The following is a 26849-nucleotide window of genomic DNA, read 5'->3' on the forward strand; positions in this document are numbered from 1 at the left end:
GTCAGACTTAAGTCTTTCAAAGCTGCTTTTCTTTACAGTATTGTTGTGCTCATATGAACTGTATTCCTAGTTCTGCTCACTTTACTCTGCATCCATTTATACTACTGAGGATTCTCTGAAATGGTCTCTTTTATCATTTCTTATAGTCCAATAATATTCCATTACATTCATATACCTACATTTATTCAGTCATTTTCCAAATGATGACTGCTCCCCTTGGATTACAGTTCCATTCTTTTTAACACCTCCCCACCTCAAAATCAGGAAGTTTGTTTAGCTTGCAACTATTCTATCCCCAGTATCAACCTCCACCTTAACCCTCCACTCCCTAGCCCCACTCATTTCCATCTTGAGTTTCATGTATTTCTATACCATACTCTATGTGTATATGTCTGTGTTGAACCCTCTACTGGCCCTTTCAGATAACAATGAGGTTTATCTGATGTCCACTTCCTTCTATGTTTGCATATACTTCTTTTCATGAATCACAATTACGACATGTTTCATTTCCTTCTTTTCTACACCAGTATATTCTTTTTACCTTTCTCCTCCTAAAACCCCCAAAACAGAATCAGTACACCCCAGGGTCTCTATTTTTCTTTCTTTAAAACTCTTTCAATAATCTCTGAAGATATTAAGATTATGAAGGGACACTTGTTTCTTCTCCCTATTAGAATGTTACCTGTGCATCATCAGTGATCACCTTCAAATTGCTCAAATAAATTTACCTTCCTAGGTTTCTCTTGATTCTTGTATTGATTTCAAAATTCTTATTCAGCTTTGGTCTTTTCATCAGAAATACTTAAAATCTTCTACTCTATTAAAGATACATATTTTCCCCTTTTTATAGTCATTTTTCAGGGTAAGTTATTCTTGGTTGTAAGGCTGACTTCTGGAATATTATGTCTCAAGATCTCTCATTTGAAGTAGAAGCTATCAGTTATTACGTGATCCTATTATGCACTCATAATTCTGAATGTTTGCATAATTTTTTTCTAGAGGCAGCTACAAGGCACAGTGGATAGAGCACTGAACTTGGAATCAGTAAGACCTGAATTCAAATCCAACCCCAGACACCTCTAACTCACCCTCTGAATGCCTCAGTGTCTTCAACTGTAAAATGGGGTCACGACAGCACCTACCTCAGAGGATTCTTGTGAATATCAGAAGAGATATTTGTAAACTTAGTAGAGTGCCTGGACACATAGTAGGCACTTAATAAATGCTTATTCCCTTTCTGCCCCATGTAAGTGGATGCTCTGGATTTTGGCTCTGAAATTCCTGAGACACTTCCCTTTGGAGTTTCAGGAGATGATTGGTGGATTCTGCCTTTACCCTCTAATTCTAACAGATTTGGGTAGCTTCCTTTTGATTTCTTAAAATATAGTGTCCAGGCTTTTTGTTTTTTAAGTTACAGTTTTCAAGCAATCTAGTGACTTTTAAAATCATCTCTTCTTTACCTATTTTCATTCAGTTATTTTTGATATCAGGTATCTTACATTTTCTTATATTCTTCTGATTTTGTTCTAATATTTTTTCTTTCTCTTGGAATCCTGGATTTGTTTGATCCATCCTAATTTTCAGGGAGTCTGCTGAATAAGGTTTACCATCTCCTCCATTTATTCTCCTTCTGATTCTTTCTTTACGAGCTTTTAGTTCATTGCTATCTGTTGCCTTATTTTTTCTAGATATTCATGTAGTCTTCATGGGAAAATCCATTTTTTTTGTTTGAGTCTCTTCTTTGTTAACATTATCCCCACATCCAGAATGCTCCCTCCCTTCTCTCTACCAATCTGAGTTCTACTGATATTTTAAGGCCCAGTTGAAGTTCATCTTTGGCTAAAACTCATTCTCAGTAGCATCTGTCACTTAGTCACATACTGCTTTGTGCCAGATACTGAACTAGAAGTTCTTTGAGGATCATTTTTATCTAATCTTTGCATCTCTTGACACGCCTGGGATAGAGTTCTGCACAAAGCAGGTAGTTAATAAATGTTAATTTTTCCTAGACTCTAGACTTCTTGAAGTCAAGGACCACGTCAAGATACAATAACCAACACAGTTTCTGAGTACGGTAAAATTCTATAATCATCTAATGTGTTTATTTTTCTTCCTGTCTGTTACTAAGAAGCTAAGTCTTAGGAAAATGCTTGAGGCACACAGGTTAAATGATTTTTTTAGGATCATTTACCCCAGGAGGTGGTCCATTTATCTGGAAGCAGCTAATGGTACAGTGGATAGTGTACTGGGCCTGGAGTCAGGAAGATCTGAGTTCAAATAAAGCCTCAGACACTTCCTAGCAGTATGAGACCTTGGGTAAATCACTTAATCTCTAATTGCTTGACATAACGGATCCACAGGAGAAAGAAATGGCAAACCACGCCAATATTTTTGCCAAGAAAACTCCAAATGGGGTTGGCCATGACTGAAATGACTTAACAAGAAAAATTTACCTGAGGCTTGATTTGATTCAGGTCTTCCTGATTTAAATCCAATATATTATCCACTGTGTTCTGCTGCCTGTATATTTATAAACGTAAGTTGATTTAATATGAAATTAGTAAAGAGTATACGATGGTTATATATGGGCACAAGATTTTAAATACATTTAAAATATATCTAGTACCAGTACAAAAAGTGTAATAACAAAAGTTTATAAACCTTTCCATGCTACGAATCTTGCTAGAAAATATCTGGACATGTTTAACTTCCTAGGAAACAAGGACAACTTGAAACATAATTACTAAACAACTTCTAAAAAATATAGTGTTTTACTAGATTTTGATCTTTTTCTTGTCCAAAAGCTGGAATTTTAACTTATTTTTAAGTCTAGTAAAATCATATATTTCCTAACATTTTCACTGTGTGGTCACAGACATACTGGAGAGATGGGGAAAAAAATTGTTAATACAGTGACACCTGCTGGTTTTTAGCTGCACATTTCAAATTCCAAGTTAAAAGCAAACTTTTAAACTTTAAAAACTTACTGCCTGAAGATTAAATTACATTATTTATTTGTAAATTATTTGATTAAACATATGGTAGACAACAGAGGAAACTTTTTTCTCCTTTGTAACAATGATCTTTTGGCAGAATTTTTACAGAGGTACTTCCTGAAAAAAAGTATTTTTCCAATACATCTCTGACAAATAGTTAAATTGGCATTTTATGTTAGATAAGTACTTAATTACCTGTTTGGTTTTTTTCCAAGGAAAATAACTACACTGAATCCAAGAAAAAAGACAGAACATATGTCATTCTATGCACTACTCTAACAAGTATAGCTAATGCCATGAAAATAAACAGGAACTACCATAATTGAAAATTTTGTAATCCTACATTTTTCAACATAGTATCCCATCTAGCTAACAGCATATATGAAACTCTCTCAGAGCCACACCTATCACTCAGAACTGTTGAAACATCTGCCTTGGGGGCTGAAATTTTCCAAGTCTGGTCTCAACTTAAAGGTGAAATTTTCCTGGAAAACTTAAGAGCAAATATGCTCACTTATTTTGAGGAGAGATGGTGGAAAACATGTACCCCACACTATTTTCCACTTTAAAAAATGTATTAAATTATTTTTAAAGCCCAGATTACTTCATAATAGTTGAATTTCAGACACTACCTTTCTCTGTGTTATAGTCTGAGAAAGCTTCTGTAAATGAAAAAATTATGTAACTGGAAAAAGAACACTCTGCTTTGATAAATTTTCACTATGCAATTTCAATAATATTCACTCAGAATTTGAAGCATTATTTGACACACATACTTGTGGTTCCTTAATAATTTACTAAATTAGTGTATGATGTTTCCCTCTTTCCTACCCATTTTGCTCTTTCCAAAAAAGAACTAAATAGGAAGGACTTTAATTTTTTATATTTACTCACCTTAATATGCTAAAGTTTATGACTTAGACAACTATGCTTTTACCCTATCTTTAGAGATAAACTAACTTGGAATTAATTTGCTTTTATCAATAGGTCTATGACTTACTAATGATTAGTTTTCTTTCATCATCATCATCCAAAACATTTACTGAATACTCATTGCATGCATAGCTCTTTTGTGAAAACCTTTCCAAAAGTTGAATGGAAAATACCAAGTTTAAAATTAAGATAAATGCACATTAGCTAAATGTATTTTCAAGAAGAACTGCAAAGCCTTTTTCTATGGTCAGGCTTACTTTTTCAGAACCATTTTTTTGGACAGTAAAACATGAATAGCACAGAAAGGAAGAGGCCTTTCCTATTCCTTCAAAACCTAAAATCCATTTTTGGCAGGAGTGGGGCAAGATGAGAAAACACAGCTTTACAGATCAATTTGAAAGAACATGACAATTTTATTTTTGATAGAAATGTGTCACCTTATAAAATCTATATATATTTTTCCATTACTTATGGAACACAAACTTAACACTTGGTGTCTTTGGAATAGTTTTAAAGGATCTTCCCTTATAAAGTGAACAGTTTAATCTATGCAAAGATGTATATAGTTTTGCTGATGGTGCTAGTTCTATCATTAAAAATAGCATGGTATTTTTTAAGGAATATATACAGTGGAAGTATATTAATGAATCCAGCTTCTATTTCCTAATTGAGCAATGACACATTTATAGCCTTGGGTTACAACTATTCAGTAGTTCAGTGATTACATTTTTACAATGGGAATAATACTTGCTACATGCTTCAACTCATAATAATGTTGTTGAAAAATTATGACATGTTTGCAAAGTTCTTCTGAAGACCTCAGCAAAGCATCAGATAAATATCCATTATAAGGGTCTCAAAATTTTTTGACTGAAGACTATTTTAATTCATTTTAAAATATTTTACTTGCACCTTTCCTCTTGAGACAAAAATAAACAGCCCAGGCCCCAAGTGTCTAGGGCAATATTAGTGGCACAAGCTCAAACACTCTTAAAATGCTTCAGTGGGTAGATGGAGATTTTCTTACATGCAAAATTAGTGTCCTTGTAGAAACAAAAGCGAAAATTCCCTTTGGTACTTATGATACCCAAGTGTTTCACAGCACTTTATAGTTTATAACTACCAATATAGAAATTATATATTCATATTAAATCCTGCCTCTGTCATTTATTAGTTGTATATGTCACTTAGTCTTTCTGGTCTCAGTTTCCTCATCTGCAAATGATGCAGTTGCACTAAATAGTCTCTAAGGTCTCCTCTAGTCCTAATTCTATGATCTTTGATTCATATTATTTGGAAGTGACATTTCCACAAACCACAATGATAATCCAAAGAACCTGGAAAGAATCCAAAATTGTAAAGCATATGGGGGGGAAGAATACAATGCTGCCCTGTTCTGCTTCCTCTTCACTTGCTTACAAATAGTAATAAAACTAGAAACAGTCTGTTTATATACTATATAAGGCATTATCAATGACAAGAAGGCATTATTATTTAGTGAAGCCTTTGATATACACATATATATATATATGTATATGGTTAGTAGTATAGCACAGTTATGTTTTAAGACTGAAAAGGTAATTCTTCAGTAGATTTTATTAAATCTTAATTTTGTTTACTACAGAAAATAAATCAAAAATTATGTTTTTATATAGTAACTTGTGTCTTTTTTTTGACAAATCAGAAACAAATTAGTGGAACTTTTTATTGTTGTTATCCTGATACTTGTCTATAGTATAGACCAAAAGTGATTTGGTCATTCTGGGTAATAGAATGGATAGTGTCCTCTACTAGGGAATCATCGTCCAGCATTGAACTTTAGTGAAAAAGAGACACTATTAGGAGTTGTTACAAAGAATACATTTTCCATTTTTAATCCTGAATGTTAATAATTCTTTTCAAATTATTTTAGATTGGAAGTTCTTCTGGAGCTTGTATAAGGTAAAGTAAGCTCATTTCAACTGAGCTTGAACACAAGCAAACAGAAAAATTGGACTCCAGTCAGGCAGTAATCTTTTTGAATATATTCTTGATGAAGCACATAGACCTAATTTTTTATTTACAGCACCCATTCATCGTTGGATGTGCTTACACATAAAGACATTTCAGAAATCACCTTCCATTCAAAAAGGGATTTTTATTTAAGGCTTTCCTTACTTCTCATGTGTGGGATATTTTAGAGCTATGTTTTTTTTTTTCCATCCACTAAAGAGAATTAACAAAATTCCAACATGCCTTACTGTCGGCAAGGACTCTTTTTACTCCATGTACCACAGGATGATTGATGAACCTGTCAGGCTTACGGTAGCAGACAGAGAAAGTTGGCTGAAGTTCAGTGTTATTGAAAGAAATCTCAAATACTTATTCTGTCTCCTCTACTAACTTTAATCACATTTTCAACATGCTGCCAAGAACGGAGCTTTGACACTAAGCCATAAATTTACACAGGCAACCATTGTCGATTTTATGTAGTCACAACACCGAGATAACAAGAGCTGGATTTTTTTTTTCTTGTTCCCTTCTTCACTGCATAGCAGTTATAATATAATTTGAAATATTTATCCATGCTTTAGGATTCATTTGCAAAAAATATGCTCCTGTTATTATTGCATTTGATTTCTTCTTGATTTACAAAGACTAAAGAAATACAACTTACCATCTCCAGGTAAGATTGTTAAATGCATATTTTAAAGATCACAGTGATGACAGCATTGTTACATTTTACACCATAATACATTTGCTTATAAGAACACACATTATCACTAAAAAGTCTTGATATCTAACATGGCCTTTCTGCCATATGAGCCAACATTTTTGGTTCTTCCAGAGCCAGAATACATATAAGTCCCAGAGAGACTGATTACTCAAGTAGCTCTAAAATGTGTGCATACTGTTTAACCTAAAAAGCCTGATCCTTGATCCCCCGCAAAACAGACATATAATGAGGTATAAATACTATGGGTAAGACTATGGTTCTTGAAAAGGATAAAAAGCATAACCCAGATTTTTGGTAAGCTTCTCCTTAAACAAATTTTGAAAGTTCAAAATCTTACATGGTAAAAGGCCACTAGTCTTTGTAAGACAGAATCTTGCTGTCTTAGTCCACTGGAATATGTGGTCATGATGTGATTGCACTGTTCACACCAATATCCTAAAGTAAGCAGTTTATTGTTCAACAAAGACATTGTTGTTGCTGAAACTATTTTGATTTTCAACTCTTTACTCCAAGCTGTTTCAAGGCTAGTAGTTTGTGAACATTACTCACATAAGAACAATATGCATTCCCCTCCTACAGTCTGGGGATGACTGGTGATTAGTTGTATACATTGTCTAAACAAGTATAATAATCCAACCTGAACTCTCATGTATGAGAATGGATTAGATTATCTTCATAGCCTGAGAATTCTGCTACATTTGCCATTTTCTTATCTATTCAGTGGGCATGGATAGACTGAAAATTCTGATGGTCTAAGGATCAATTAATTCCATTTTTCCTCCTACTCCCCCACCTAAATAATTATACAGAGGCACTTAAAGTCAGAGGCATATAGGACTCTTCTTTTTATAATGAACATTAAATCTGAACTCTACCAAAAGTTTTTATCTTTATTACCAACTCTTTGATATAGCATTACCACCAAAACATATTGCTAAGTTTGTAACACAGAACAAGTAAGTCTGGTGATTTTTTTTTTTGGCACAGTGGAGAGAAAAGTTTTTGTATTGTTGTGTTGTTGTTATTCAAGTTCTAAAATGATGAAAATTTAGCTAGATCTTTCTCCATCTCGGCATATTGTTCTTTAAGACGTTCTGTGGCTTTTTTGTGCTCTTCATCCACTGCAGCCTGCTTGTTGTGTTGCTCTTTCATGAAATCTTCCCATTGGGTTACGCGCTGTTTTTCACTAATCAATAAGTGTTGATTATTAAGCTGAGAAAAGAAAACATGGAAATCATGCAACATTTTATAGATATGGCCGTTTTTATGTTCAGAAAAGACATACACATTTCTGTCTTAAACTAAATTACAAAAAGCAAATCTAATAGTTAACTACCATAATAACAAAGCATGGTTTCATTCTGATTAGAAAAGCAAATGGGGAAAAATGTAGCATATTAGGAATAGTAGATTTGATATGAATAAACATGAATGTTCACATTTCTTAACTTTTTAAAGTTTATCTTTAAAAAACATAAAAACAGGGGTGGCTAGGTGGCGCCGTGAGTAGAGCACCAGCTCTGGAGTCAAGAGGACCTGAGTTCAACCTCAGACACTTGACACACTAGCTGTGTGACCTTGGGCAAGTCACTTAACCCCAAATGCCCTCCCTTCCTCCCTCCAAAAACAAACAAAAAAAGACAAATGTGAAAATACAGAAATATCATGAAAACACATGTTTTTCAATATGCCTATCCCTTCCTTTCTGTATCCCTTTCAGTTACATACATTTGTGTTAATGTATCAAGCATTAAAAAAAAAAGACTGAAAGGACCTGGCCAATAAGAAGTCACATTTATATAGCACTTGAAGGTCTATGAAACATTTTCCCTTACAACCAGCTAGGGGGCTGGTAACAAATAAATTATTATTGCCATTCTACAGCTGAGAAACCTGAAGATCACAACTTTAAAAGATTTCATTCTTCAAAGACCAGAGGAAGCAACAAAAGGAAATGCTATTTTGACTTAAATCAAGAAAGAACTAGTTGCTGAAATAGAAGTGATGTGAACCTCAGGAGGTACTGTCCATTCTATCTTAGGATCCACAAAAGATCAGGAAACATCAGTAGAGTCTGAAGTACAGCCTAGGTTTTAGGAGAAAAGATCTCAAAAGTTCAGAGAAGGGACAAGTAGTAACTTTTGGTATAAAGTTTCATTTGGAAATTGACCAGGGAGGGTGAGAGACTCTCAGGAGTCAAATTCTGATAAGACAAACACAGATAATTCTAATAAGATGGAAAAGGACGGATGTATATCCTAAAGAGGGAACTCATTGATCAAATCAGGGCATGTAATTGAAGAATACAAGAGTGGCCTAGTCTTATAAGTTTAGTGTCAGGAACAGAACTGAGGCTGGTAATGAATGCAAAGAACAAAAATGAACTTTTTTACCCCTTGGAAAAGATAATGACAAAGAAAAGGCAAAACTAGTTAATTCTAAATTTGTTTCGGTTTTCACCAAATTTCCAGTTAGGACAGTTTCCGAACATCATGTAGGGGCTGGTAGGAGTAATGTCACTAATTCTAGCACACTAAGAGTTAATCATATTGCTAACAAAGGTGTCTTTGTACCAGAATTTTATTTAAGAGCTAGAGGTCAAAACGAGAGGTCAAAACCAATTAATACAATACTGAACAAGTCAGTAAAGAGAACTTAATGTGTAATACACAGTAATTACCAAATCAGTGGGTCAACAAACATTTATTAAGTACTTACTACATACCAGTTATTGTGCTAAGCAATGAGGATGCAAAAAAGGCCAAAACAATCCCTGCCCTCAAAGCGCTCACATTCTGATGGGGGAGACAACATGCAAACTCCTATGGACAGACAACATATATTATTCTGGGCCCAAGTCTTTTGTGGACTTGGGTCTCTATTAAATCCTTCCTCAAAACCCAAATGGCTTATAGTATAAAACTATCAGTAATAAAAAAAAAACAAAAAACAAAAAATGAGACAATCCTTATTTAACAAGATTCTACATACCAGCAGCTGAGTCCAATCTGAGAAGATGGCTCACCTCAAAGAAATGGATCATGGGAAACTAAGACATGCTATGAAACCAGAGCAGACACACTGGACTTGGCCTCTTAAGATCCAAATGTTCTACTTAGAGACAAAAAGTTGCTGAAGGAAAGTGGAGATACTGATCATCTATGCAGAGCGAACAAATGTCTTGGCAAATGCTCTCCTTGATCCTCTTCTGGTGCATTTAATACCTTTCCTTCCAGGTTTGCGGTCATGCTGTATTTTACTTCTCAACATGTACTGTAGACACATTGCTATGTGCCAGTAGAATGTAAGCTCTTTGAGGGTAGAACTGTATTTTGGTTTTGTATCCCCAGAATCTAGCACAGTGTCTAGTGCAAGGTACTTAATAAAGGTTTGGTGAAATGAAATTAATTCTCTACCAAGGAGATGGATCTTGAAGGATTTTGGACTGGCAAAGAATAAACAAAAACAATCAACTACTTAAACTAAACTACTGAACTTAAGATAAGTGAAGAGATGGTAAGGGAGGCAATGAGATATCCTCAAGCATTTACGTCAGAAGAATAGCACCAACCTATATTATAAGATACTAAAATAATTGGTGGTTATAATTTCTGAAAAATCCCTCATAATCTCTTTAAAAAATATGTAGAGATAAGAAGAACTGCCGTAGTCCTGGAGGTAGACAAGTGATCTGATTCTCAAAAAAGGGAGTGTACTTTGATTCTCAGCATGATGATTAAATGTATTAGGAAATGATAGTCTGATTATTTTCAAAGGGAAGAAATGACAACATACTTGGATTTTAATAAAGCATTTGAAAAAGGTATCTCACTGTATTTTTGTGGACAAGGTGGATAGATATGAGCTAGATGAAAGTACAATTATGTAATTTTAGAATTGTTTGAATAAATGGACCCAAAGAGTAGATTGATGAATTGAAAGAACTTGGAGACAGTATAGTACAATGGATATAGAACTGACTATAGAGTCAGAGATACTAGGTTCCAGTCCCACTGCTGTCACTTACTACCTGTCTGAGCCTTAATTACTTACTTTCTGAGGCTCAGTTTCTTCATCTGAAAAAGAAGGGGTCAGACTAAGATGTCCTCATGTTCCTTTGGCTCTAAATGTATGGTCCCTATGATCCTAAGTTCTCTAGTGAAGGGTTCCAGGGATCTGTCCTTAGCTCTGGTTCTGTTTAACAAATTTTTCTCCCCAATGGCATGGTTGGCCTGATTATCAAATCTGCAGATAACATGAACTTGGAAAGCATAGCAAACATATTTAAAAAGTCAGGACAGAAATACAATACAACAGGCCTCATCTAATAAGATGGAAATAGTGGGGGAAGACAGTATGCAGACATTGCCACATGGACCTCACAACTTTGCCTGATTAACCATTAATCCATAACCAAACTCATCATGTTTTTCAGACATCACTGTGGATGGTTAGCTGCAGAACATAGCAACTTTGTGTTTTTGCTGACAAGGGTCTAAAAGAAAACAGAAAAGTTCACCTCTGCGCACTAAAGATAAAAAACAACAACAACGAAAAACCAAACCTGGTTACAAAGGCTATACTGTTACAGAATTATTCCTGGCTTCACATGCCAGTGTGGTGACTTCATATAAATGAATGAAAAAACATTTAAGTGCTTACTATGTGCCAAGCACTGCGCTAAGCAAAAAGGAGGGAGAAAGGAATAGGGGGAGGGAGGGGGAGGAGAGAGGGAGGGAGAGAGAAAGAGAGAGAGAACTTCTTACTTAAGGAGCTTATATTCTAACAGGGGAAGACAACTTATATAAAGGAGTAGTAACCATAGGGGGGAGGAGCGTTTTGTTCTGGGAAGGTGGAAGGGAGGGTAAGGGTGGAGGTGCAGGTACAACTAGATGGTGTGATGGCCTGGGACTGGGTAGACTGATGGCAATGGTATCTATGTGGAAAGATTTGCTGATGAAAACTTTATCCTGACGCAAACTGGTCCTGGCATCTTGTCTATAGCAAATGCTGAACCCAATACAAAAAGTCCAGTTATCTATGGGGCTAATAAGACTGACTGGTTAGATGAAAAGTATGTGGTCTTGGGCAGGTGAGAAAAGGCATGAACCTTGTTGAAGCCCCAGGGTACTTTGCCTCTTGGGATGGTAAGCCCAGGAAGAACACAATGTTGTAGTATATAATAACAGCAGGTACTTTTAATAAATGAATGGTGATTTATTATTTAATGACCCATTACTTCCTGTGAACAATTTCTATCCTGTACTAGTGAAATTGATTTGTGGTTGTTGTAGATGTTAAAGATAAGATTCCCGTTTAAGTACAAGATGGAATAGATGACCTCGGTTATCCCATCTTAAGTTCAGATTATGTGATTATATACTTGACGGGTCACAATGCAAGTATATGCAAGTATATATAAGAGCTGATTTTAGGACTCAGGTTTTTGGTACAAGTCTAGCATTTTTTCCATTCTACTGTGCTTCTTCCTCGTCACAGACTAATTAACAAATAACAGATTTAAGAAAATATTTTTGACTACACCATGGTGGATTTTATAGACTCATAAATTATGAAAATCAGAAGAAACTTTCAGAGATTATTGTAGTTCCACACTGTCCGGCAGGTAAATGTATTAAATATCCAGGTCTGTTCTACTCTTGATGTGTTCCAAGTATGGAAAATCTACTTTTGCTTCAAGGAACTTAGCTGACCTTGGAGGATGTGTGTGAACACAATGCAGTCAGGCCTAAAATCTTTACACTACCAAGTTATCCTTCAAGGACGTCTGGTGGAATCAAACAGTGATCATAAGAAAGAAGGAGGGGGCTGATGCTACCCTACACCTCAGCTCTATAACCAATCATGTTGCCCTCAACCCTATGATGTCACTTACACTATTATGCTCTTTGTTCTATATAGATTCCCAAAAACCTATAAAAGGGGAGTTGTGCATCTGCTAGGGAACTTTAGTATAAACAGAGGAAATCCACTGACTCTTTTATTGGTAGGCAGCATGCCCTGCTAATAAATGTTATCTTATGTGGGAAAACTGCCTCAGTTTACCTTGCTGAATTTCACCTGTGATATGACCAAAAAAATACTAAAATAAAGACAAATAACATTTACCTCTTCTCCTTTAGTTTACAAATGGTGCCTGCCATCCTAACACAAAAGGAAATTACATTCGTTTGTCCTAACGTGTTTTTCACATATTGATGTTATTTAGTTTACTAATACTCTAAGTTGTTAATAATTTACTGGTTCTATTCTAGTGCCTTTCCACATATGAATGGAATTGCCATTCTATAAAAGGTCAAAGAAAGCATGCACAAGTTATTTTAAATAACATGGGAACAAAAAAATGAAGCTACTTTTTACTTAGTATGACAAAAGTAAATGCTCTATTTTTAAATCTTTCAGCAAAATGTGTGAACAATGGTAATTAATGTTAACCAGCCTCTTCATTGTACAGAATGTGATGAAGCTAAGGAACACAAAGTTTAAGAGAAATTTATAAAGTATCAAAGCACAAGTGGACATAAAATGCATGGCACTGCATATGACCAAAAGGGAAACTCACCAGATCAGAAAATAAGTGCAGCCACCACAGCCTAATGCTAAGAATTCCACTTCAGTAACACATTTCTACTCAAAAGGATCTTCGATCTCATTGATGTAGGTATTTTGTCCAACAATACAGATCATGACACAACTATGCCTGCTCATCCAGTGTGACTTTTGTCCAAGTCCTCCAAAAAGTTCATGGAGGGCTTGGGGGTGGGAAATGACGGAAGGGAGTACCCTACCCAAAACGGAGAGGTTTTATCAATTTCTCTTGTCACTGCAAAGATTCCAATGAAGACTGTGGATTATCTATAACTTATCCCTCCCTCTTGTAGGGGATCTACTCACTATAATTTTCTCTTACTTTTACATTTCTTTGATAGCATCCCTGCTATCATTCCTCTTGAATAATTCCTCATTTGTAAAGTGTCACAGCCTGTTTATACCTACCATTCACTTTTCCACTGCCTTTTGGGTGGTCTTTAAATTCTGTGGGGAATGTAGGGTTCTATAACTCATAGTTACATAATGGCACCAAGAGATACTATTTAAAAAAAGATGAACGTTTGTTCAAGGAAGAAACATGGGGTAATTAAAAGAATTTTAATGTTTCCTAAAGAAAATCCAGCCTACTCTCTACCTCTTATTCAATTCTGGATACAACATATTGTTTATTCAAAGACAAGTCTACTAGTGGATGAGCTCTATGAGCGTCCGTTCAACTGCATAGCATATGCTAGACAACGAGCATTCTTTACCTACATGGTTTTCTTTGTGTGGCTTGCTAAGCCAAAATCATTAGGGTAATTATAGCTCTCATTTAGGAATCTCTGCAGTGTTCCAGGCTCAATGTATTCAGCACAATGTCATTCACAAACACTGTAGGAACTAATCATCTACAAGCAATCCCTCCACAAATTCTTATTCTGATTTGTCATCCTAGTATGAAAATGAACATAATTTTATTCAAAAACTGTGCTAGTGGTATACAAGCTATTATAGGTTCTACCAAGCTGAGAAACTTTCACGTATAGTCCCAACAATGGGCCCAGTTTCTTGAGAACAGGCCTAGATAAATGAGAGGCTCATTATTAGTAGTCTGGACACTTAATGATGAGTTTATAGGCCATGATAACCCACAAAAGAAGAAAAATAGAAAGCAGCTCTTGTACTGAGAGTTGTACAGTAGACTAAAAGAGACTCTGAGACTCTGAGGAGACCCTGAGAATCAAATAGTTTTTACACCATTTATAAAAAATAATTTAGCAATCGGTATTTTTAAGTGTGAGATCTCATCCAATACATATAACTATTAGATGAATTAAGTTGTATTAATCTTGGCATTTTTCTTGGCCACACATCACAAAATTGTTGCAGATAAACTAAGGGTGGCTTGCGGGTTCTCTCTGGAGAGGAAATCAGGAGTTGGTTTGATCACATATCTAAAGTCAACATGGGACATCTGGTTATCTCATATTACAGTGCTCAGGGATAGTATTTGCAAAAAGATCACTGTGGAAATAATTGTAGCTAACTCACCAAGATTTGTTACAAAGGATGAAGGTATAGAGAAATTCCACAAAGAAACCTACAGATCCTCCAAATTAAATTATGATAAATCTTGGTACTTGGTGATTTCTAAAGAAAGGTGTAAATAGGTAAGGATGGTGAGAAATATATCAGAAAACAGGCTTCAGGAGCAAGGAACAAGTCAGACATACTACACAGAAACTTCAAATCTATACATTAAGGGTATTTTCTTCAAGAAAAGGATCAGAAGATTCTGGATACAGCATGTACCTAACAACATTAATGAAAAAGGAAAGAAAAAGCCCAGAATGGTGATACTTTAACACACAGAGAATGACTTATTACTGACATGAGGCTCATTCCTTAATTTGTTGACTATGTAAAATAGGACTTTCATCTTGTTAAAGATTAAAATTAATAGAAAGCTAGAGAAATAAAAATGAGAAAAATAGATGGCATTCAATTAACTCCAATCTGACCCATTTAAACAAGTCACACACACACACACACACACACACACACAAAGACACAAATGGAGGAAAGCTACTGGCATGCATTACAGTGATTTTATATAGACCAATGTAATTTAACAGTGAAAATCAACCAGAAGAATCCAACCAAGGAAATAAAAAAAGCCTAAAAATGTTCTCAGTTAAGAAACCCATGACTTAATTTGACAGAGATATATGGCACCTAAGGGCAATCACAGTTTGGAACACAAAGTTATTCGTAAAAATCTTATGGAGCAGGATGGTGAGATTCATCTCTTAAAACAGAAAAGCAGTGTAATGAAAAAACAGTTTGAAGAAAGTTTGGCAAGGGACTAAGGCATTTAACCCAAGCGCATTTAGGGATGCAGTTGGAGGCATGACAGATACAAGATAGATAAAATCTACAAAGCTTTATAAGATGAACTCTTTTTATCATTAAGGTCAATGCAATCACCACATTTGGATTTTAAAATCCCAGTCCTGGATATACTTATTAGGGGAAATGGAAATAGATCTGAACAAAACAAAGATGGAAAAAGCAGCTAGACCAATCCAAGAACACACAGAGGAAGTTCATGCTGGAAGCAATATAATTTTGAAAGAATTTAGGTATCGATTCTCAAGGTATCTGAAAGATAGGGAAGATACCAAAGAAATGAGAAAAAAAACTTGGACCTTATTATGACCCAAAAAATACAAACAAGAAACTATCGATGGCTTATATGCTTATCTTGTCATCTAAATAAAAATTTTTGAAAATAATCTACACACACAGAGGACATTACAGATAAGGTTATATTAGAAAAGAAATGGCAAACTTTCACAAGTGACAGTAGAAAACATTTTTAATATCACATACTTGACTCAAATATATATAGAATACAAGACCCCACAATAATGATTATTTGTTGATTATTTTTTAAAAATTTTGCTTTAGGAAAACAAAATACTTCCATAAAAGCAACAATGTCCAACAATGTCCTTTATATATATATAATATTCAAAATTATATGATTCCATAAAAGCTATAATAGAAATAACCATGATTGATTTCCCTCTAATCATCAATATCAAGTGAAGCAGATGACATGGAATATATGTTCATCAAAGTTTTTCACCACTCTAATGGAGGAGTTCTAGCATGGAGTCCTAGTTGAGAATACAATTCTAAATCCTCTTAAATATTATTGAAGACACATGAGTATTTTAAAATTCAATTATTTTCAATATTAAAAAAAGTGGGTTCAAGATGGAATAAAAATAAAGTTTAAGAATCTTCACATTTATATCGACCATTTCTGGTTTTGAAGTATACAATTTTATATAAAATTACTATAAGAATTATGTGGAAGAATTAAGTTAGCAAATAAATTGTAGCTCATATCAAATATTACACTTACAACTGTATTAGAAAGACAGTAATCATAATATAGACAATAATTGTCAAAATGCCTATGTGGTTCTGCATCACAAAATATAAGAGACTCTCCATATAGAAGGTAGAAGAAGTGAACCATTTATTCAGACATCAGAGGACCAGATCCCAAAACCAATAAGCCCAATCCATCACAGCAGCAAAGAATTTAATACACAGACGCGAATCACTCCATCCCAAAACCATCCACCACCACCCCCCCCCGCTTGGGCCTTCCCACAAATACACTCACAGCCACCACCCATCTGCTCTCTCCCTCAGTTCTAACTGCTCTCTCAGCATTTCCTGTGATATGCTTTCCTTTTCCCCTCAGCAAGCTCTTCCTACCACATGTGACTTAGGCTTCCTGTGATGTAAGCAGGTCACATGGCTTATTAATGAGTGGGAAACACCTTCAAATCTAAATTGTTATTACATTAACATAGACCCAATATACTCCAACTGGTCTGCCTAGTCTAAATTCTACTCTACAAGGTCTGGATTTAGACATCTCTAGAACAATTTTGGGTTTAACACATATCTAGTGCTAAAAATGAACTATTAAAATATGGTTGGGTATTTAAAGTTCCTAAAAAAAACAGGCAAGAGAGGAAAAATCCTACAAAAAGTTACTTTGTGTTCATCAAATGTATAGTGAAAAGATGGCTTCAAAATGTTAAGTATTCATAATTATTGAAAGATAATATAACTAACTGCAAATAATGTTAACTGTAAAAGAGACTCAATCAAATGATACATACAAAATTGTCACACACTGTGGAAATGGATTTCATACAAATAACAAGAATAAATAGTTGTTTCTCATGCTCTATATTCAAAGATGCTAAGTTCTTTTTAAAAATTACCACCAGCATTTTTGAGCTGTCTGAAAAAAAAACATGAAGCAAAGAGTCATATAAATCTAGATGATCAGATTAAAACATACTTTTTATAAAAGAAAAGTGCCTTTTGATTAGTTTTGCCATCTATCCTTTTTTCCCCTGGGGGGTACATAGAACATTCAGGGAAGACTAGTAACTCTGGTGTGAGGGTTTGATGAGCCCTTTCAGGGCTGCTCATCCACCTACCTGTCTCAGCTCTCACCTACAGTTCCAAGAAGCTGTAGCATGTGAAGTGGCCACACCCTGGTAAAACCATCTCAGCACTCAAACTAAGTCAGGTTGAGGCTAATCAACAGGCCTCAAATCTACTGATGAGCTAGGGAGGTATCTGCCCCACATATGTGAAGACTTCCCCAGTGGAATGAGTCAGATGAGAACAATTTGTTCCAACGACCATGAAAGTGGCTGAAGCTGGCACTGGGGGAGTGCTTAGAGCCTGGTCAGGCATCAAAGATGCCAAATGCATCCACTGCATTCCTGGCCATTGCCAATCATCCTAACTTTTGTGTTGCCACTGGACTTCAATAACTCTGGAAGAGTGAAGCTGATGACTTTGTGAAACTCTTACTCTTACTCACTTAAATCCAATTTCATGTACAAGTCAAGACATTATCCCATTATGTCCTCTTTGAAAATGTAGGATGAACAACAATAACAGTTTTGCCATCTAATTCCTTCTGATAAGAGTAGATAACTCTAAAAAGATGTGATATTAATAGAAAGTTTGGGGGCCCCCTAGAAATGAAATTAAACATATTTTTAACTAATTAAATTTTGAAAAACATCCATTATTATACTATTCATTTCCTTTTATATGGTATCACAGAGTCTTGTAGTTGGGAGGGGCAGACAGCAGAGGTCATCTAGACCAACTTATAAATGGAAAATGATCCTCTCTGTAACATAACAGTTCTCTTGCATTTGCCTGAAGCTCCCCCCTCCTATAATACAGGGGAGACTACTTCTTTCAGTAGCATTCTCTTTTCAGATAGTTCCAACTATTAAGAAGTTTTTCTATACATCAAGACTAAATTTGACTCTCTGCCACTTCTACCCACTGCTCCTAGCTATGTGGTACAGTGAAAAGAATTCTTAGATTGAAGTGCTGAACTTGGGATTCAGAGAACTTAAAATATAAATCCTAGTTCTTACACATCTACATGGCTAAGCAAATCGCTTAACTTTTGGATCTTTAGTTTCTTTAACTCTAAAATGAAGGAGTTGAATAATCTCTAAGGTCCTTTCTAGATCTAACCCTAGGATCCTAATCATAAGTAGAACAAGTCAAATTTCCCTTCCATGTGACCAACTTTTATCTACTTGACCCTAGCCTTTTCTTCTCCTAGTTAAATAAATAACCCCTAATTCTTTCAACTGATCATTATATGGTAAGGACTCGAGGTCTTTTTCCATTCCTATTGTCTACTTCTCTGGCATAATAATATTCTCCCTAAAATGTGGTACCGCAAACCAAATACAACATTGACAATACTATATTGAAAGGAAATGGGGAAAGCTTACTTCAGGAGCAACAGATTAACTGAATGGTTTTAAACTGCTTAAAGAGAAGTCTTGGAACAATTATTTCTAGTCAATAAGAAAGAATTAAAAGTAATCTATGGTAGAAAAACACAAATAAGAATGTCAAAAACTAGTCTGAAAATGTAACATTTCTCTTCTATCCTTCTTTCCTTAAAAACATAATGAATATATATTGCTTTATAATTACCAAATGCTTTTGTACTTGTTATTTGATTGTTACTACAAACCTTCTTAGGAGGTAGTATAAGTATTGTTTACATTCTACAAATAAGGAAACTGAGACTCAGAAAAATTACGTGGTTTGCCCAAGGTAAGTGGACCAGGCTTCAACCAGGTTTTCTGACTTCAATTACATTGCTCTTTCCACTAAACTATGTTGCCCATAAAAAAATAAACTAGTATGCAAATACAGAGAAATAGTGAAAACAAAAGTCAGCTAAGTGATTTTCCAAAGTGGTCTAATATAACAATAATAACAATAGTCACTCACATCTGTATAACGATTTAGGGTTTACAAAGGGGTTACCTAATGTTTTATTCATATCAAAGTTATTTAAAATATTAGCTATCATATTTCTATTACAATCACCAAGCATAATTTTATTAAAACTTCTGGACAATTAAAACTTGGATTATACTAGGTTAAAATATTCCCACACAAATGCACTAGGGAAGGGGAAATTTGTGCACCACCTACATCTCCCTTGAGAATGGTAATATATTTGTAAGAGTCAATGATTTTAAAAGATGCCTGTAATTCCCATTTGTTCATTACTCTTGTTGCCAACATACAAAAATCCAATGCTGGATTAGTAGCAATTTTCTAGCATAAGTAACTAGGGAATGTGCATTATTGTTTTCCTAAATATCAATTGTGGGAAATCCAATTTTGTAAGAATGACGTTTATCACAATTCACTTCCCACAGAATTCCACAAATTGTCTTGACATAAAAGGATTCGAAATTAATGCTAATATTTTATTTTACTTCATCACTACTCCTGTCTTTGTTGTGTATGTAACAAAGTGAATCAAATTATGGAAGGCAGTGAATAACATCAGTTGTCAGTTTAAAGTTGAGGTCAATTTTGCTTTGCATATGTTAATTTGGAGCAGTCTAAAATGATGTAGATCAATAATTCAATTTTCATACCTGAATGTCTTACATTAATGTATTTTGGAGCTCTCCGGCAAAGCCATGGTTTTAAAAGAGCCATCTAAATGGCTATTAACAATACTTTAAAAGACCTTCAAGTATAGATCAATCATCATCTACAAATGTTACTTTAAAGCTGGCAGTAGACACTTAAGTATCTTTTCTAAATCAGTCAGTAAGTATTTACTAAGGGAAAGACAGCAAGAACTTAAGAGGAAAAATTTATTGACTTGGAGAGAGACAACAAATTCAGAGATTAAAAATGGATGGCAGAAGAGGTGCAGCATGGGCTCTCTATTAATCACAAACTATATAATCAGTCTCAATGTGTCATATTTATTCTATCTTTCACTCTTTAAGAGAGGAAGATAGATTGATTCTGAAATTGAATCTAAATTTGATTCACTGATTCTGAAAACTTTTTATATTGTAACCATATTTTAATAGTGTGAATCACTACTACTTTTGTCTGGCCTCTAACTAAAAAAATTACCTATACAGCTCTCCTACTGAGTTAGTCTGCTGAACATTTGGAACAATGACAATTAGAGTAGCTGTTTTGAAAATCTCTATCTCATGGATTAGTTGGAATTCCCAAACAAAGAGGCATAACCAGTTCTGTGTATTTTAAATAATTGAGCTTTTAATAGAAACATGATTATAAATCCTTGGCCAACAATCCTTCCACAATAATTTCTGTAACAAATAAATAGAAAAGACTATGAACTTCAAAAGCAGAAGTGAAGATTAAGCATGATTTTTACTGTTTCTTAGGATCATTTTTCATTATGGTAGCTTACCTTTGAAATTGTAACAGAAGATACTAATTTTAAGACCCATATAAGTTTTATTATTACTAATTTACAAGGTAAGTTGATATTTACATAATGACTACCTTTGTCTTAAAAGCTAACCTGGGAAATAATTTTATCTGGCAGAGATGCCATTTTATGTGAGTTTGGCAGCTTTAAGAAAGACTATTTTGGACACCTTAAGCAAATTCCTTGTAACTGCTTTAGCTATGGCTTAGAGAGTATGTTTCACTCATAATTATAAATCTTCTCTTCAACCACGCAACATTCTATTCTTGTAATTCTCTGGTATTGGACAGCAATTGAAGGCTTGGTTTTATACAAAAATGGACCTAGGATCATAGGATCATGGATCTAGAGCTGGAAGAAACTCCATAAACTATCTAGCACAAATCCTCATTTCACAGGTGAGGAAACCAAGGCCAGTGGAAATTAAATGTCCTGTCCTACATCATGCAGGTAATAAGTAGCACAACTGGAATTCAAACCCAGATCCTATAGCTCTTGAGTGAGAGATTTTCTAACTCCAGTCTTTCCATTGTGTACCACACCATTGAGATTCCTATAGAATATCCAGTTCAAAATGTCCAGTGGACAACTGGTATGTGGGACTAGAGCTTAGGAACAAGATTAGACCCAAATAAATAGAGTTGGGAGATTTGCACAGAGATCATAATTAAATCCATGGAAGGTGATAAACCAAGTGAGAGTACAGAGAGAAAGAAGAAGGACCCAGGCAGAATCTTAGGGTACATGTATAATAAGATGGCATGACAAAATGAGGATCTAGCAAAAGAGGCTGAGAAGGAATCATGTAGTCATTTAACTCAGCAAATCATTAATTTTTCTCGGCCTCAGTTTCCTCTTTGTAAAAGGATCAGGTTGGACTAAGATGGTTTCTAAGGTTCCTTTTCAGATCTAAATCCTATGGCAATCATACGTTAGCAAGACATAATGCTGTGATTATAATGCCTTGAATTCCAACTGAAAAACGTTCAGAACTGAGAATGAACAGTCTTAGTTGTAGGGCAACTGGTGACAAAAGTCTGTCTTCTACCAATGAGATATTTTCCACTTCAAGGTATATTACATCAGGATATTTCTGGAATTGATAATCATATTTTCTTTTGCCTCTCTTTTTCTGGTTATGTCACTCCTCTGCTCAGATACTGACTTCCTATTTAGCTGACCAAATAAAGTTCAAATTGCTCTGCCTGGTATTCAAGATGCTCTAAATTCTGGTGAGATCTTTCCTTTCTGGTCTTATTTCATATTCCTCTCTACAGTCCCTCTATACACTCTGCTGTACCCAAAGTAGACCACAGCACATCCTGTGCTTTCCTGTCTCTGGGCACTATACCATCTCCCAGAAATGGACTTCTCCCACTTCATCTGTTGAACCTATTCTTTAAAGCCCAACCCAAATGACATACTTCCCTCTACAAAGCCTACTCTAATCTATTTAATAATAACCTTTTCTTTCTAGAACTCACATAGCACTTTGTTTTGCAACTCTCTAATGAAATCTTCATGTATTATTTTGTAGAACAGTTTATCTGTGCATGTGTTGTATATCTCCAATAGACTGCAGGTTCTGTGACAGTAGGGACCATGACTAATCTAAATTTTGTATTTCCCCCACAATTAAATATAGTGTTCTGCACACAGGAGAAGTGGTTATTAAATGTTTGTTCAACCAAATTTCCCTTTAGGATAAAATATAAACTGTATTGTTTTGCTGTCAAAACCCTACCAATCCAGCCCCAACCTATCTTTCCAGTCTCACTGAATATTACACCTCCTCTGGCACTATGAAATCTGGTCAAACTGGCCTTTTCTCTGATCCTCATACATGCCACTCCACCTGGTATCTATGTGCCTTTGCAATGGCCAACTCTATGCCTAGAATGCATTTCCTACTTACCTTCTCAGAGAATCCCTCTTTCTTCTTTTAAGATGTAGCACAAATGCCATCTTCTACATAAAGCTTTTCCTGATTCCCCCAATTGCTACTGCTCTCCCTTCCAAACCACCATGTATTTAACTTTTTTGTGTATATTTGTATTTATTCTTTATATTTATGCTTTCTACATTTTACATGTATCTGTTCTGTCTTCCATTAGAATGTAAGCTCATTACAAGAAAGGATTTTTTCATTCTTTGTACTTGCATGTCCTACATCTAGTACCTGACATAGAGTAGGCACTTGATTGGTTGACTAAATTAAGTTTAGATTTTTTCATACCTAGAAGTTCAATACACATGATATGTAACCACAACCTTTCCATACTGGCTTATACATTAGCTGAGAACTATATACTCAGGACATCTACACGACAGTAAACTTAATTTACAGACATTTATCTTACATAATATGAAAACCTTTAAAAAGATGACTAACAATGTTGAATTCTGCTGTCTATGCATTTTCAACACAGGAGATGTGAAGATACTTTTAGGCACTAGAGGCCCTAGTGTATACATGATTCAGAAATTAACAACAAAAAGGAATAATTTTTTTTATAGCACAGTATCAGCTTATCAGTAAAAAGAAATTAGAAACTTTTTTGCCTAAAGATATTTCATAGATTACAAAAAAGTTCTTCATTTGCATTTTTATTAAAGAGAACTGACTTTTATATTTTTTATATTTTTTTTACTTGATGGTTTCTTTATTCCTCAGTGACCACAAAGTCTAGTTATTCAGGAAATGTTTACTAACTGTGTAACTTGGGATGTGTCACCACTTCCCTGTGCATAAGTCAATCCAGCTGGAAAACTGGTTAGATAGAACAGACTTATTGTAAATACTATTACTGCTCTGAAAAGATACCCTGCAGTTATTAAAGTATTTTCATCCACTTATTACAATTTTACTGTTCTGGAGAAATAATATCTTAGTTTCACAAAAGGGGCGGTCATGCACAAAAAATTAAAAAAAAACTATCTCTATATATTTTGGAACTGTATGTTATAAGAGGAAAGAATTCAATTTAAAGTCTGAGAAAATGCTTTGTGAATGTGTTTGCATCCTGTGGTTAGAGCATCTAAACTCCTAATTACTTTTAATGCCGTCAAGATTTATTAAGGGAGATAGCTACAACTTAGTATGCCAAACATAAATCTAGCCCAGTGGGATTACACAGAAATTTATTGATAAATATTATCATAGCATCACAGAATCTAATCCTATTACTAACTTTAATGATAGGCACAACTACAGTATAAAACTTCTAAAAGAGGAGACAGGAAAGATAGCCTGTTTCATGGTTTAGAAATGGTTCTGGTAGACTCTGCTGCTTTAGAAAAAATTGGGGCTCAGTATTCTTTGATAACATTACTTGGGTCCAAAGTGAGTTTTTCACTCCCTCAATATGATACAATCAGTAACATTAAGAGTGAAGGAGGAAGAAGGGCTATATTCCAGAGACAGTAGTTTGGAAAATAAAATATCTGTGAGTTCAGAAACTAAAATATTTGGCAAAATACATTATTCAGAATCCCCCTTGGACAACTGCTATCACCCCATTCAGTACTGAAACCGAGACATGGCCTAAAATTTTTAACAAGCCATAGCACAGAAACAAATTCATTATATATGTTCAGCACAAATAAATACTGATCATTATCTGAGGATACTGAAGTCTAGACATTAAAATCAAAAGTATATACATGTATATGTACATATACATACATCTTAATAGCACTTACTGTGTAGTATATAACTGCAGGACTTTAAAATAAGATGAAGTATTTTATATAATAATGATAAAAGGATAAATGCAAAAATAAATGAACAAAAAAGAATGATGACCCACTACATGTGAGATAATATACATGAAGCATTTTGCAAGCTTTAAAGTACAACGTAGATTTCAGCTGCTATTGTTTTTATGTATATATATATATGTGTATATATATATATGTATATATATATACATATATATATATATGTATATGGTAGTAAAAATAACAGCTATCTTTATACAGTATTTTAAGGTTTGCAAAACGTTTTACTAATATTATTTGATGTTATCCTCCCAACAGTCCTGGGAGGTAGGTGCTATTATTATCTCCATACTACAAATGAGAAAACTGAGGATAAGATTAAGTCACACAGCTAGTATCTGCTGCTAATATAAATTACTAACTGGCAAATACCTCTCAATACAAGAAATCCCTAATTTTAAAACACTCCAATAATCTCAATATAAAAGTCTAAATAAAATTAAATTTTAATAATTAATAACTAAACATTCTATGTGGCATTCTTACAGTAGGAATAAGAAATCAAACTAGGCAATTACAAATGAAAAAGGAGTAAATCACTGCTCCAGACACTGTCTACCATTCTTGAACATTTTCTCTTCAAAAGAAAATCTTTGTGAGAACTCATAGTTTTTATGAGTACTTCATTACTCATTATCAATTTAAACATAACTAAATCATACTGGTTCAACTCCAGAAAATCATCTTTAGAATTTGCTTTCTGCAAAATGAGTTTTCAGATTCATTTATATAAAAAAGCAAGACATTATTAGAATATTATAAGGTATTCTTTTGTATTTAAATATGAAGTTTCAAATAAATGTGATATCTCCAACTGAGAAACTTTGATAAAGATATGACTGGCTCAGGGTCAATTCAATGTTGCTTTTTATCAAAGTTTCAAATATTTTAGTATAAGTAAAAATAAATGCTCCTTTCACCATTACATTTTAGCTTTTAAATTCTAATATAGAGGGATTTCATTCCTATGGGAACTAATTCAAGAGGATGAACAAAGAGACTTAATGATCCTAATGCCCTGCTCTTTGTCCCAGTTATCTGACCTATATTTCTATACGTAGCATTATAACCTAGAGCTCTTTTTTTTCCCACAAAATATTCTGGCTTTCACTTTTTAATTGGGGCAAATGTTAACAATGAGAGAACTTTTAATTAGGCAACACATTTCATTCTTAATCCTTTTATTATTTTATAAAACAAGCAAAAGGCAGAATTTGATGCATCACAAATAAGAAATTGTTTGCAACATTTTACATCACCCATGATTTTCTTCCTTATTCCTGTAGCAAGATTTGGATGGACTGTTAAAAGGATCTCTGAAGTAGGCTCATAGATAAGTTAGAAAATGTCTTTGAAGCACTCCACCCTTCACATTTTTATCAACTTATAAAATCAGTTTGTCCTATCCACACTTACTTCATTTTCCATGTCTATCTCACTACAGTCTCTTACCACCCTGAATCAATCAATCAACATTATATCCTATTCTTTCAGAATCCTCTCCTCATATAATCTGATAGTTGGATAGGATCTTGGAAGTTATCTTGTCTAGGATCTTGGAAGTTATCTTGTCTAACCTCTCACCCAATCCTTTTTACAATATTATAAACTTACAATTACACAACCTTCACTTGAACCTCACTACTTCTGCAGGCAATCTTTCTTTACTGGGCAACTCAAAAATTAGTTTTTCCATATATTGAACTGAAATCTGCCTTCTTGCAACTTCTAACCGGTGTTCATGCTTCTACCCTCTGAAGAACCAAAGAATAAGTCAGTTACCATTTTCTATATGACAGCCCTTCAAATGTTCAAAGATAGCTATCATATTCCCCAGTGTTTTCTATTCTTTAGGTTCAAACATCTCCAGTTCCTTCAAATACTCATTTCTGATTTCTTGTCATCCCAACCACATTCTTCTGCAAGTACTCTAGTTTATAAATGCCCCCTACCTTAAAATGTGCAACCCAAAACTGATCATGCTTTAAATGTGGTCTACCCA

General features: G+C 34.4%; 1 protein-coding gene across 1 annotated transcript in view; it reads right to left on the reverse strand.

Annotated features, from left to right (window-relative positions):
- Positions 1–3000: 3000 nt before the first annotated feature.
- BLOC1S5 (biogenesis of lysosomal organelles complex 1 subunit 5) overlaps positions 3001–26849 on the reverse strand; it is a 52938-nt gene continuing 29089 nt past the window's right edge. The window contains exon 5 of the mRNA XM_036767493.1: positions 3001–7857. Within this exon, the coding sequence (XP_036623388.1) occupies positions 7678–7857 (180 nt within the window). The 3' untranslated portion in view covers positions 3001–7677. The remainder of the gene's footprint in view (positions 7858–26849) is intronic.

Source organism: Trichosurus vulpecula, chromosome 1 (genome assembly GCF_011100635.1).
Source record: "Trichosurus vulpecula isolate mTriVul1 chromosome 1, mTriVul1.pri, whole genome shotgun sequence".
NCBI classification, from domain to species: domain Eukaryota; kingdom Metazoa; phylum Chordata; class Mammalia; order Diprotodontia; family Phalangeridae; genus Trichosurus; species Trichosurus vulpecula.